The sequence below is a fragment of the Balaenoptera physalus genome, assembly GCF_965194825.1.
Source record: "Balaenoptera physalus genome assembly, chromosome: 8".
In the NCBI taxonomy this organism is placed as follows: domain Eukaryota; kingdom Metazoa; phylum Chordata; class Mammalia; order Artiodactyla; family Balaenopteridae; genus Balaenoptera; species Balaenoptera physalus.
In genome coordinates, this window is record NC_138887.1 from 56063449 (window position 1) to 56077750 (window position 14302).

At 33.0% G+C, this 14302-nt stretch overlaps 1 protein-coding gene across 1 annotated transcript in view; it reads left to right on the forward strand.

The window, feature by feature from the left end:
* The window catches only part of DGKB (diacylglycerol kinase beta), a 925979-nt gene that overhangs the window by 504662 nt on the left and 407015 nt on the right, over positions 1-14302 (forward strand). Inside the window, exons 20-21 of the mRNA XM_082472689.1 lie at positions 12495-12580; positions 14042-14131. Of these exons, the coding sequence (XP_082328815.1) occupies positions 12495-12580; positions 14042-14131 (176 nt within the window). The remainder of the gene's footprint in view (positions 1-12494; positions 12581-14041; positions 14132-14302) is intronic.

Below are 14302 nucleotides of genomic sequence, written 5' to 3' on the forward strand. Positions count from 1 at the left end.
TAGAAAATTCATTTATTGCAATAATGATTTGAGTGCATGCAACTTGTGGACCCCCAGTCAAGTTTTTGGAAGTTCACTTGGATGATGGTAAAGCATTGGACATTATTGATCATGTTATCACAGACTCAGTTAAAAAGTTCAGTGCTTAAGATTCAATTTTTTGTTCCTATGGTGATAATTGGAATACAGAGTTTGGTGGAGCACATCATCATGACCAAAATATGTGTTTTACTAAAGTAAGAAACATACAGATAAAAATACATGCTTTGCATTGGTTTTAGTATGCACATAAATCATAATTGCTTTCAAAGACACTTTAATAGTCTATGAATTACAATGAAGGCCTTAATTGTCAAGTTGTATGCATGTGCACATGCACACACACACATTCACAAATTATTCAGTCATTCTCTTATTGATCCTACAGGTGCTAAGGGACCTTTTGGGGAAAAAAAAGTGACTCAAGTCTTAGGTCACTGAAGTAATGAAGTCTTTAACATTTCTATGGATAATACTATACCAGCTAGACTTTTTCAAATTATGCCCTGCTCTTCCATTTAAAACTCTAAAACTCAAGAAGCATGAAAGTTTAAGGCAATTTGATATAGAGGCAATCAGTTTACAGAAATCTACAATTTGATCTCATCTTTTTATCTCTTCATAAATATGTTATTCAAAATTGTTCATATGAAAAGCCAATAAATGGAAAATTTTTAAGTATATCAAGCTAATTAATTATTATGTTTTTATTCTAGATCATATGATGTCGTATCTGTGAGCTATCTTACATTTTCAGTTTGTTGTGATTTCTTATTTTAAATAGCTATTTATGTATATATTCGTATATTACATTTATATATTTATATATAATTTATCTAAACCTAAATTTATATACATTTTTTGCATATTTTTTCCTAAAGAAGGTTTCAGATTTTTCTAAACATCACATTCCACAAAATCAATATTCATCCCTGATCCTAATTTATCAGTCAGAGGCCATGGCAAGTAAATTATCTTAACTTATTTTCCTTACTCCTACCCTTATGAACACATTGATATTCATACCCATCCTGACTTCCTTCCCTCTCACTGGATGAGGCGTCTCTCCTCCTAAATAAGGTGTATTCAACTTCTGTTCTGGGTCCCTGTTCCTCTTGGTTCTTTGATACTTAATTTATTATTCCCACCCTCTTATTATTACATCTTGAGCTGTTCCTATTCTACTGGCTTTTTAGCTCAAGTATGTAATCCCTTTTTAACATATGACTACTCTGTATTAAAATGACTTGGATTAGTTTATGAAAACATGTGCGATGATGAAAGTGTTATAATAATCACAAATTACAACAGGAATGGATAAAGGATAGAGGTTCAAGACCAAAAGGAAAACAGGAAAACAATTCCCAGGCCATTGAGGAGTTGCAAAAACATGAGCAACATGTGAAATTGAGGATACTCTCATTTTTAATTTGAAAAATATCCATGGAAATGTACAGCTACTTACCTTCTCAACTCTTTTGTCTCTTCACAACTACATTCTTAATAAAATGGGCTATTCTTTCACTTTTCCATCTCCTCTTCAGTGCAGTTGGGGTTTTGACTTTACTCTCCGCTGACATTGCTATTGTCACTGATAAATTGCTAAGTGTTAATCACGTAGTTTTAGCTGTTTTCACCTATCTTAAAAGTCTCATCTCCCTTGGATATTAGAAAATCAATGTCTCCTATCTCTAAGGTGCTGCTTATTATATATCTGGATACATTCTCCTTAGTCACTTCTTTTAATATCATTTTTTCTTAGTATTTCACACTCAGAACTTCGTTCATTTCACGTATATATGCTTTCTTAATTTTATAATAATAATAGTGATTTGTTGGTTGTATGCTAGGGAATATGCAAAATACTATCACTTTATGAGTTAAGCATTTTCTCCATTTGCCAGTAAGGAAACTCATGATCAGGGAGCTTAAGATTTATTTGCTCAAGGTTTTAGTCTCATAAAAGAGCAAATCCATGTCTGTTGTACTGCAACATGATCATTTTTTTTTTAATTTAAGTTATTGAAGAATAGTTGATTTACAATGTTGTGTTAGTTTCTGGTGTACAGCAAAGTGATTCAGATATATATATATCTGAATATATATATATATATATATATATAGTTTGCATTTGCTAATCCCAAACTCCCAATCAATCCCTCTCCCTCCCCCTTGGCAACCACAAGTCTGTTCTCTATGTCTTTGAGTCTGTTTCTGTTTCACAGGTAAGTTCATTTGTGTTATAATTTAGATTCCACGTATAAGTGATAACATATGGTATTCGTCTTTCTCTTTCTGACTTACCTCATTTAGTATGAGAATCTGTAGGTGCATCCATGTTGCTGCAAATGGCATTATCTCATTCTTTTTTATGGTGGAGTAATATTCCATTGTATATATGTACCACATCTTTATCCATTCCTCCATCAATGCACCTTTAGGTTGTTTCCATGTCTTGGCTATTGTAAATAGTGCTGCTATAAACATAGAGGTGCATGTATCTTTTCAAATTATAGTTTTGTCCAGATATATGCCCAGGAGTGGGATTGCTGGATCATATGGCAATTCTATTTTTAGTTTTTTGAGGTACTTGCATACTGTTTTCCACAGTGGCTGTACCACTTTACATTCCCACCAACAGTATAGGAGGGTTCCCTTTTCTCCACTCTCTCTCCAGCATTTTTTTTTTTTATATTAGAGTGTAGTTTTTTTACAATGTTGTGTTAGTTTCAAATGTACAACAAAGTGCTTCAATTATACATATACATATATCTATTCTTTCTCAGATTCTTTTCCCATATAGGTTATTACAGAGTATTGAGTAGAGTTCCCTGTGCTATACAGTAGGTCCTTGTTGATTATCTATTTTATATATAGTAGTATGTATATATTAATCTCAACCTCCTAATTTATCCATCCCCCCACACCTTTCCCCTTTGGTAACCATAAGTTTGTTTTCTAAGTCTGTGAGTCTGTTTCTGTTTTGTAAATAAGTTTATTCATATCATTTATTTTAGATTCCGCATATAAGTAATACCATATGATATTTGTCTTTCTCTGTCTGACTTACTTCACTTAGTATGATAATCTCTCGGTCCATCCATGTTGCGGCAAATGTCATTATTTCATTCTTTTTTATGGCTGAGTAATATTCTATTGTATATATGTACCATATCTTCTTTATCTATTCCTCTGTCAATGGACATTTAGGTTGCTTTCATGTCTTGGCTATTGTAAATAGTGCTGCAGTGAACATTGGGGTGCAGGTATCTTTCCAAATTATGGTTTTCTCTGGATATATGCCCAGGAGTGGGATTGCTGGATCATATAGTAGCCCTATTTTTAGTTGTTTAAGGAACCTTATGGTTTCCTTTGGTGCAACACAACTCTATGTTCCTTCTTCTTATTCTCTTTTCATGATTTTGATCATCAAGTGTACACGGATTGCTTACGACTATCTTCTTCCATCTCAGATTTCTCTGTCCATGTAGGTTTATTTGACTACTTAGTCTACATTTCCATGTTAATGTCCCATAGGTATCTCAAATTTCACATTCTAATACTAAACTCATTTTCTCACCCTTTTCTAAACCTGTTCACTAGCTTTATTCACTAACTTGATGAATGGAAAGACCATTCACTTTCCCATCCCCTCTGACAATGCATTTATTCTCCTCTAGTTATTCTGCATTAACTGCATTAACTGTTTTCAAAACATCCTATAGCAATGTGAATCAGATATTTTCTTGTCTGCCTTCTCAATTATGATACTTGATGGCAAGGACTCTTATCTTGCTTTTGAGTCTCTGGACTCTAACGCAGTTCCTGATACACAGTTGTAGTTAATAAATGCATATTAAATAAGCGAATTGATGCAGGTGCTATATCATTCATAAAATTACTTTTCTAGGTATATGGATTTTCCATGAAATGTATCTCTCTTTCTTAGACATAGCTATTCTTTTGTATTTGATTCTAGTCAAAGTAATTTTTTTAAATAGATGTCTAGATGTATTTCCTAATTCAAAATAACTTCTTACCTCACATTCTAAAGTTAACTTGGTGGAATGATCTGATGCATATAAAATAAAACTCACTAAGTATTCCTTTGTTTTTATTCACTCAAAAATGACTTGAAAGCATTTGATATTCATTTTAACACATTAATTTTCCAAAAATTATGTGCACCAGTCAAAAAAGGAACAAATATTTTGATTACTTTACAGAGCTTATTTACTGATTTCTTTCTATTTTGTATTACACTAGGGAGAATATTGAACTTATTTAATGACATAACATCATAGGTTTCCCAAGAGTAAATATTCACTCATTTTCTGTCTCTCATCTCTTTTTGTCATTTTTCTCTGCCTCTCTCCCTTTTTCTTCTAAAATACACATACGCGTACGAGGTGTTTTTGAGATTTCCAGAGATAATGAAATTAATGTTTCAATTATTAATGGCTCATTGGGGTATATATTTTCTCAAATACTCTGAAAGTTTTTCTGAATATGATGAGAACAGCATTAAATTTTATTGGGTTCATAATGATGAGTCCAAATAACATTTTGTTTATAACCATTCCACTTGTTTACATTAAATGCCTCCCCAAAACAGTATAAATTCATCTTTCATACAATATCCTCAAAAGACTAGCCAAATTTGTTGAAACAGGTGAACTTCCTTATTTACCTAAACTTTGTAATTTATTGGTAAAATAGATACGAGATGGGAGGACATAGTTACAATCAGTTTTACTTTAAGCTGAAATGATGGGGACGGTACATTACAGTTGATGAGTCATCACTTTGAAGCTGACATTATCAAAATCCACAGAAAAAAATGGCATATAACCCCCCCCCCTTTTAAATATATAGCATAGAGAAACTTTGAGGGACATAATTGCTTCATGCATAGATTTTGTCAGATTGGCTGCAGCAGCAGTAATAATATCAGTGACACCAAGGTATGTATAGATACAGTTGCGGTATTAGAAAACGAGTTGGAAGGTATTAAGAATTGGTTTTCTAGACCAAAAAAAAAAGTTTAAAAAACAATAGCAACATCACAGACCAGAAAATTCTGCCTGATTTTAGTGAGACAGTTGTGAAGCCATCTAATCCTATAACTGTAAGAATAATATATAACTGTGTACATACAGGTATGAATATGAATTGAGCTGAATAATAAGAGATAAGTATGCTGTATCTGGCTCAAAATGTTTAAATCAAAATGCAGACCTTTCTTAAGGCAAGCTCTTTAAGTAAAGTATTTTTTCTAAACAAAGAGGAGGAAGAAGAAGAGGAAGAGAGTTGATGACATGATAAAATCATTTTTGATCCTTTAGCCTTGTGTTTCTTTAATACAAAGGAATGAATATATACAATTAAATGAGCATTCACTCTGGAGTATTATGCTAACAGTGTTTATCAATCGCACATTGGTTTCCTTTAAGTATCAAAGAATATAACTTTATAACATATAATGTACAATATGTACACTCTTTAGTAGCCATACATTTATTATATTTATATGCTCAATCTGATACATCAAAATTAGATATAAATGGCAGGTATCACTTATTTTCCTTGAATAATAAAATGTGCTATTGGAATAAAAAAAATTCCTACACATTGTCATTTAAGAAATCTCATTATAAGACACTTTCCAAGATAATGGAATCAGTACTGCAGTTTTTCTTCTGTCTTAACGAGTTGCTCTAGTGTGCTTGTTAGATACTATTGTCAGGCACTAATTTTTCTGTATCAGTTTTATTCTAAAACTTATTTAAAATGGAAAGTAGACTTCTGAATCTTAGATGAAATATTTTGATTTGCTTTTAGTGGTATTAAGCATTATAATCTTACCACCCACCCTTTTTTAGTGTGTGCTATAGTGGTGGCTGTTGAGCATATGTGATAAGAAGGCATTGGACACAGAGCTACTAAACACACATTAACATAGGTTCTTTTTTCAAATTTAGCTATCATGGATAAATGAAAAAACTCTCTAGGAGAACCAGTGCTATAATTACGAACACTGAAGACTCAAGAATCATTATCTGCTTTAAAAATCGTTTTAATTTTTTAAAATTTCCATAAAATGGCAAAAATAAATTCAGGAGCCATGAATGATTATTTCATTACAAAATGTTCATACCTACTAGTTCTTCAAGTGAAATGTTGAAATTGTTAGGTGAAACGTATAGTATACAGTACTAAAGTTTCCGCAAAGGGGAGTCTTTTCAGACACTCCACATGCCTTCATCTTCCCCATCGTTAGGATGACTTATGAAGTGGGAGCCTCACATCTGCTGGTCTTTGCAGCTTAATGAATGAAAAGTCAATGGTCACATAAAGCCCTGCATTTTGACTCTTTCCACGTCTCTTGCGTTTGTTTGTTCTCAATCAGAGCTGTTTTCCTCTGAACTTACTGTCCCCAGTGCCATAAATAGGTCTCCTAATAGTATCAGCTTGGAGGTAGAACTCTCATCACTGCCCATCCAGCTTTGCTTGCTAGAAAATTCTCTTGCTGACTATTTTGCCAGAATGCTGTGGGTGGGAGAGGTGGTAAAATAGAGGAGTAGCAATCTGACCTATGAAATATGTTTACTACTTGTAATAAAGATAAAATAATTAAATTAATAACCTCTGGATAGTACAATGCAATTTACGTACGCCCTTTGTTTATTCCTTAAAACAGCCCAACAAAGTAGGTGGTATTAATTTAATTTTAAAGATAAGAAAACTGAAGCTCATAAAGATTAAATAATTATCCAAGGCTATTATTCAAGGAATGAATGAAATAAGGAATGAATGACTCTCCAGGGAAAACTGCATGGATGCAGTGGATTAAGAAGTTAAGATAGAGAAGTCCATTTTTCAATCCATTTAGCAATCAACTTACAGAGAGTAAGCTGATCTGACAGTCACATGGGGTTTATGTTTGGGGTTAGGATGCTGCTGAAGAACCAAAGATGACAATTTTAAAAGAAAACAGATGAAACATCATCATGGATGGAAGAGCGATGGTGAGTCATGTGGATGGTTAGGCTTTCACCAGAAACAACTATGGTAAACTTTTCAGCTCTATGATAAACTTTTCAGCTACTGGCATAATTTGAAAAGCTTTTGTAGGTTTAAGTGACAAGGTCTTTGAAAACTTAGGAGATAGACAAATTAAAGCAGAAATGTAATTGGTAAAAACTGATTTAGAAAGAATTAGAAAATAGGATCTTTTTCGGTAATAACTAAAGGAATTGAAACAATTATTTAATACCTCTTAATTTTAAAAAAAAGAAATCAAAGACTCACTAGAAATTGGATAGTTGATATGCAAGTGCTACCAGTTTTAAGGAACTTCCAAAATTATATAGATGCCTCCAAAAACTGGAAAATAAGGGCGTATTCTACAATTCATTTTATGAGACAGAAAAATTTTGATAAAAAGTTAGACAGGTGGTACGAAGAAGAAAAATAGTAAGTCTATTGTGTTCATGAATGTAGATGAAAAACTTCTAAACAGAATGTTAGCAAAGCAAAACCAATTCTCTATAACAATATTAATAAACAGTGTCCAGTTTGGGTATATGAAAGTATTATAAGAATGTTTTAATAATGCAGAAATATGTAAGTGTTTATGCCCACATTACCAATGAAATGAAATCATCTCCATATCTCACAAGGTGCAGAGAATATTAACATTGATTCATAATAAAAATTCTATATAACAGAAATAGAAGAAAACTTTATTAACCGTATGAAAGGTGTCACTCAAAAAAGAAAAAGAAAAGAAAATCCGTACAACAAACATCATCCTAAGTTGGGAAATTCTGGAAGTATTCCATTTAAATTCAGGGACAAGATATGGATATTCTGTATAAATACTCTAATTCAATAAAGTATTGACGCTCTGGCCAGCACAATAAGACAGGGAGAGAAATAACAATTATAAGGATTGAAGATCACTAATAGTACCATTGTTATTAGCATATGATACAGTTGTTTACATAGAAATCCAAATGAATCTACAAACATAATATAGGCAATAGAAAAGAGGAGTAATGTGGCTGTTTGTAAGATCAATATATAAAAGTCAAATATATTTATATATACCAGCAACAAAAACATTGATTTTAATAAACAATTTAAAAATTTAAGATACCAACATAAACTTTAAAACAACCAAGAATATATTTAACAATGACCTGCAAGCAAAAAAATGTTGTAATTTATTTAAGGATATTATAGAATATCTAAGCTGATTGAAAAATCCTATATTCATGGATGAGGAATTAACACCATATAGATGTTATTTCTCCTAAAATTGATCAATAGACTTCATGTAATGCAATTTTTTTAAACATTTATTATTTTTTTGTGTGTGTTTTTATTTTCACCCTTATGGGATATGACAAGTTAAATTTAATATGTATACAGTAAAGCAAAGAAAAAAATAATAGCTAAGATTTCATGTTCAATGAGACATAGATTAACTATAAAGCTATAGTGTTGTAAGAGTGTGGTATTGATTCAGAGATGGACAAATTCATGAATAAAATAGAACAGAGTCTAAAAAGAAAAATACCCACATATGGAAATTTGATTTATAATGGATTTGCATGATAGAAAACTGAATTATCCAAAACATGAAAAGATGGATTTAAAAATGAAAAGAAAAATTGTTGCACAACACCCAAAAGGAGGCGAGAAAGGGAGGAATGGAGAAAGAGAAAGGGAGGGCAGAGGGAAGAAAGAAGGCAGTGAAGAAGGGAAAAGAAGAAAGGGATCACTACTAGACAGAACCACTCTAGAATATTGTGGATATTTTATATATATTATATATTCTATTCTATTCCAATAACTCACACCATCCTACCTTACATCACCACATAAAATTTCTATGTCAAAATTAAAACTAAGGGGCTTCCCTGGTGACACAGTGGTTAAGAATCCGCCTGCCAATGCAGGGGACACGGGTTCAAGCCCTGGACTGGGAAGATCCCACATGCCGCGGAGCAACTAAGCCCGTGCACCCCAACTACTGAGCCTGCACTCTAGAACCTGCGAGCCACAACTACTGAGCCCATGTGCCACAACTACTGAAGTCCGCATGCCTAGAACCCATGCTCCGCAACAAGAGAAGCCGCCGCAATGAGAAGCCCACGCACCGCAACGAAGAGTAGCCCCCGCTCGCCACAACTAGAGAAGCCTGCGTGCAGCAACGAAGACCCAACGCAGCCAAAAATAAAATAAATAATTTTTTTTTTAAATTAAAACTGAAATTTTAGGAGAGTAAATGTGAATTTTCTTCTGTCCACTGAGGAAACATTGTTTCTTACACAAAGCAGGCTAAAGTGCTAGCCATTTATCAAAAGATTGATAAATTTGAATACATTAAAACTAAAATGTTACTTGTTAAAATATACATTAAGGAAAGTAAAAGAAAAAAACTTTAAACCTATAGGAAGTATTTGCCAAAAAAAAAGAAATAAAAAAACCCAAAAGGATTAAAATCAAGAAGTAAAGAATTTTTACGAATCAACAAGTAAAAAAGGAGTAGAGAAAAGATATGAAAAGGCATTTCACAAACGAGGAAACACATAAAATTAACAAGTATGACATTACAAGTGTTAGGATGGGCTCAGCACAGTTTTTTTCCACCTTTTTTTTTTAAATTTATTTTTCGCTGTGTTGGTTCTTCATTTCTGTGCGAGGGTTTTCTCTAGTTGTGGCAAGCGGGAGCCACTCTTCATCGTGGCGCGCGGGCCTCTCACTGTCGCGGCCTCTCCCGTTGCGGAGCACAGGCTCCAGACGCGAAGGCTCAGTAGTTGTGGCTCACGGGCTTAGTTGCTCCGCGGCATGTGGGATCTTCCCAGACCAGGGCTCGAACCAGTGTCCCCTGCATTGGCAGGCGGATTCTTAACCACTGCGCCACCAGGGAAGCCCTCCACCTTGTTTTGCATACATACATTGGTACAACTTCTATAGGAAACAGTTTGGCATGATCTTGTAAAGTTGCAAAAGTGGTCACTGTCCATGAGCACTAGAAAATATGTCCAGTAATACATTTTTTATGAGAACATAAAGCTAATCAATCCAAATATCCATTGTATGGATTTTAAAAAGCATATCCACATAAATGGTATTAAACACAGCAGTAGAAATAAAATAACTCTTCAACTACACGTGGATGGAAATTCACCTACTACATGGAGGAATGTTAGTAACAATGCTGAGATGAAAAAGCAACATACAAACAATGTGTTGTTTATGGCATACACATGATAACCTGAAATTCAGAATAGTGGTCACCTTTGTTAACGAGGAAGGGGGTGCTATAGGGAAAGAACGCAGGTATATGTAAGTTATTAGGAATATTCTACTCTCTGGGTTGGGTAACTGGTATATAGGTATTTATTATATTGCTTATATAACAGCAAACTAACCAGTGATAGTCTGGAAGAAAATATTTCAACATGTCTAACGAAAGGTAAATGCCCACAATACAATGCATGAGGAAATACAGGAAAATTTCATGTTCTAAATACTTGTGGCTCTTAGTATCAGGGGATGGGTATCAGTATCAGTATTAGTTGATTTGTTTACATTTCTATTATGTTTACGCACTGTTTGTATTACATTAACCAAATGTTTTTTTCTAATGATGCTAATTTAAATAAAAATATCACTCATAATACGTAGAGTTTATAAGATAATAAAATACAACTTATGGAAAAGAAGGACAAGGCTTTAAAGATGCAGTTCACAAAGGAGGTCACACATCTGTAAACCTACAAAAATATGTTCAACCCACTAGTAAACAGGCACGTGATTATGCAATAACAGCACCATGGTATTTTTCGCTTATTGAAGAAACATCATAAAGTTGTTTATATGTAGTGTTTTGGAGTTTCAAGGAAGTGGGCCCTTATATTTTCTACGGTGGGTGCCATTCAGAGGGTATCGTAATGTTGTAGTGGAATATTTCCCTTATAGAAGATTAGCTTTCAGAACATAATGCACTTGTTCACATAAATGTATTCAAATAATGTTAACTACAATACCTGTTTTTTTGTGATAGTGAAACTTTTAAAGAGTTTAAAAGTACATGAAATGACTTATTTAATCATAGAATATATACCCTATTTAATACATTCACTTATAATAAATCTTTATATATACACTGACACAGAAAGATCTCTGACATTTTTAAGTCAAAAAATGCACACGGATAAATTAAAAGGATGTATAGCACAATCCCATTTATGTTAAAAATATGTGTGTGATAAAATTTACATGTGTACATTTATATATGTAATCCTATAGAAAATTTTCTTGTGGTATCCACAGGAGATGGGTTCCAGGACTCTCCAGATACCAAAATCCACAGATGGTCTAAGTCCCTTATATAAAATGGCATAGTGTTTGCGCATATTTTAAATCATCTTTAGGTTACTACAGTACGTAATAAAATGTAAATGCTATGTAAATAGGTGTAAATACAATATAAATGCTTTGTAAATATATAGTTGTGGCTCACCAAATTCGAGTTTAGCTTTTTGAAACTTTCTGGATTTTTTTTTAAGATTTTCGATCCCTGGTTGGTTGAATCTGCAGATGTGGAACTTGTAGATATGGAGGGCCAACTGTATTATGTTGTTACCATTGGGGCAAGAAAGGTGAAGAGACACATTCTAAATATTCTGTCCTATTTCAATTCCTTTTTTTTTGGCAAGAAAATAAGCATGTATGATTGTATAACTGGATACATTACCTGCCTTTGTAATTTTCCCCAAGGTGGGTTACATTAATAAGCACACTGCATGCAGTAGCAGCAGAAGCAGTGGACATTTATCACAGCTGACCGCACAATTAGTCTTGAGTATTCCTGGGTGGCAAACACTGCCAGCCAGGTCAAAAGACAGGGGGAACCCTGGCTTCTAGTTGCAGATTCAGTCAGAAGGAAACACTGAATACAGTTGGCTAAAACCTCATATGCAGCCTGATCAATTTCTCCCAGTAATGGAGAAGGCAGAAAACTCTCAAAGACCTATTTACCGACCTATTGGTCACATTTATGTAATTATTCAAAAGAATTGTTTATCAATAAAAATTAGTAAATGAAACAATTTTGTATATGTCACTCTGCATTATGTGAACTGCATAGCGCATATGGGAGTATATCTTAATGAAAATTATTATAATTTAACTTTATTTTTTTAACTTTAGAGTTGATAAAAGAAAAAATATATTTATTATAGAATATAGAGTTTATAATGACAATGTTTAACTTAGGACATGTTAATACTTTTATTTTAGAATTTCATTCTACATAAGAATTTAATGTTTTTCAATAAAATCAAAATCTTTCATTAGATGAAATGCTAAATATACAAAGCTAAAAATGTCCTAATTTTGAAATATCAATCATGTGCCATAACATGCTTATTTTTCAGGTTAAACTTTTTCCGTGATGTTCCTGATTTCAGAGTGTTAGCCTGCGGTGGAGATGGAACTGTGGGGTGGATTTTGGACTGCATAGGTAATGAAGACACACATTTTACATAGCTGGGGTGAGAGTGGTAACCTTAAATTCTATGTATTTTGTTTGTTTATTTAATGCATCCATATCTTTGGATGTGGATGCATTAAATAAACAAAATACATAGTGATACACTTAGACATCTGGAATGTTACACACTGTTTACTGGCTTAATTTATTCTTCTATATTTCAAATTTTTAACTGACAAAAAAATTTACAAGTAACTAGAAATCCTTCTTTTCTCATTCATTTCTCTTGGAATTTAATAAGCCCTCAAATATTTCTGGATCTGCATTGACCAATCTTTTTTAAAAATAAGCCTCTTCATAAAAAGGAAAGATTGATTCAAAAGAAGTTTTACTATCTATATATATTGACGCAAACTTTTATTTAGTCAATGCAGTTGAGAATATTCTACCTTTTCATACCCTCAAAAATATTCAAATTAAAAATGAATACATATTGTCAGCACACTTTTGGTAAGCATATAATGACTTTAATCTAACATATTTTTAAAAAAGGAAAAACAGGGAAAATTGTATTCTTTGGCCTTCCAATAAACAATGTCAGTAGTATTAATATATTTAAGGAGAAAACCAGAGTTCAAGAACTGCAAAAATTAAGGAGTTGCTTGAACAATGTCTGAGAACTTGTAAGAATTTTAGTGAAAACAGGAGGATATTGTTGGTTTGCATTAGCCCTCAAAATCTAAGCCTTGGTTAGTACACTGTGGCACATCCCTACATAATCTATTCCCTCCCCATTCCTACACACCCACATATGCTTACTTTGAAGGGCTGAGAAGGGAGAAAAATAAAGAAAAGTAATATATGTTTGTGAGATTTGCTCAGTGATTCAAACAAAAGCATGTGGAATTTCAGTGGCAAATATCTTTACTGGACCCATGCACTATGTTGTATAATGTTGAACCTCAAACAAAACCTGGTAACCTTTTACGTCGTTGACTCTGACACAGAACAGCACAACCATTGTTAGCGTTTTAGTAACTTTTAGAATTCCACTATTTTCAAAATATTTTATTCCTTAAAGTGTACCTCGAGTTGATGTTGCAAGGGACTTTTTAAAGGAAGCTACTTCTCCACTCTGCTTATGTCCTTGTATGAATATTCCTGTGTTGCATATAACTGCATCCTTGAGAATTTCAAAGGAGTTAATTCAGACTTGCTACAATTTTTAACTGAATTAACATATTTAAAAGGCTTTCCTCATGCATAAGTCTTGAAAATTCCTGTCACTGTGAATTTTGGTATTTATTTGTTTTATAAATTGCTAGAAATACATACAAATTAATCAATTTATAATTGTATATAACTATAAAATAGAACGTTTTATGTTTATAAGTACCTGGTGGAATGCCTTCCATGCCAAGCTGTGTTTTTTTCATTGTTGTTCTGTCTGTGATCAAAAATTTATTTTATTTCAATTTTTCAATTCTACAGAAAAGGCAAATGTAGTCAAGCATCCTCCAGTGGCTATTCTGCCTCTCGGGACCGGCAATGATCTAGCAAGATGCCTGCGATGGGGAGGAGGTAAAATAGCTAAAACAACAAAAAAAATCTTAAAAAACAGAGATATAGTACAGAGCACCCTTTCCCAAAAAACGAAATCCAGCATTTCTTCACTGCATGACAGCTGCCATGTGATTTCAGCAAACGTAATTGCTGTCAAATATGTAGTATAATTTTGAACAATAGTCTAGG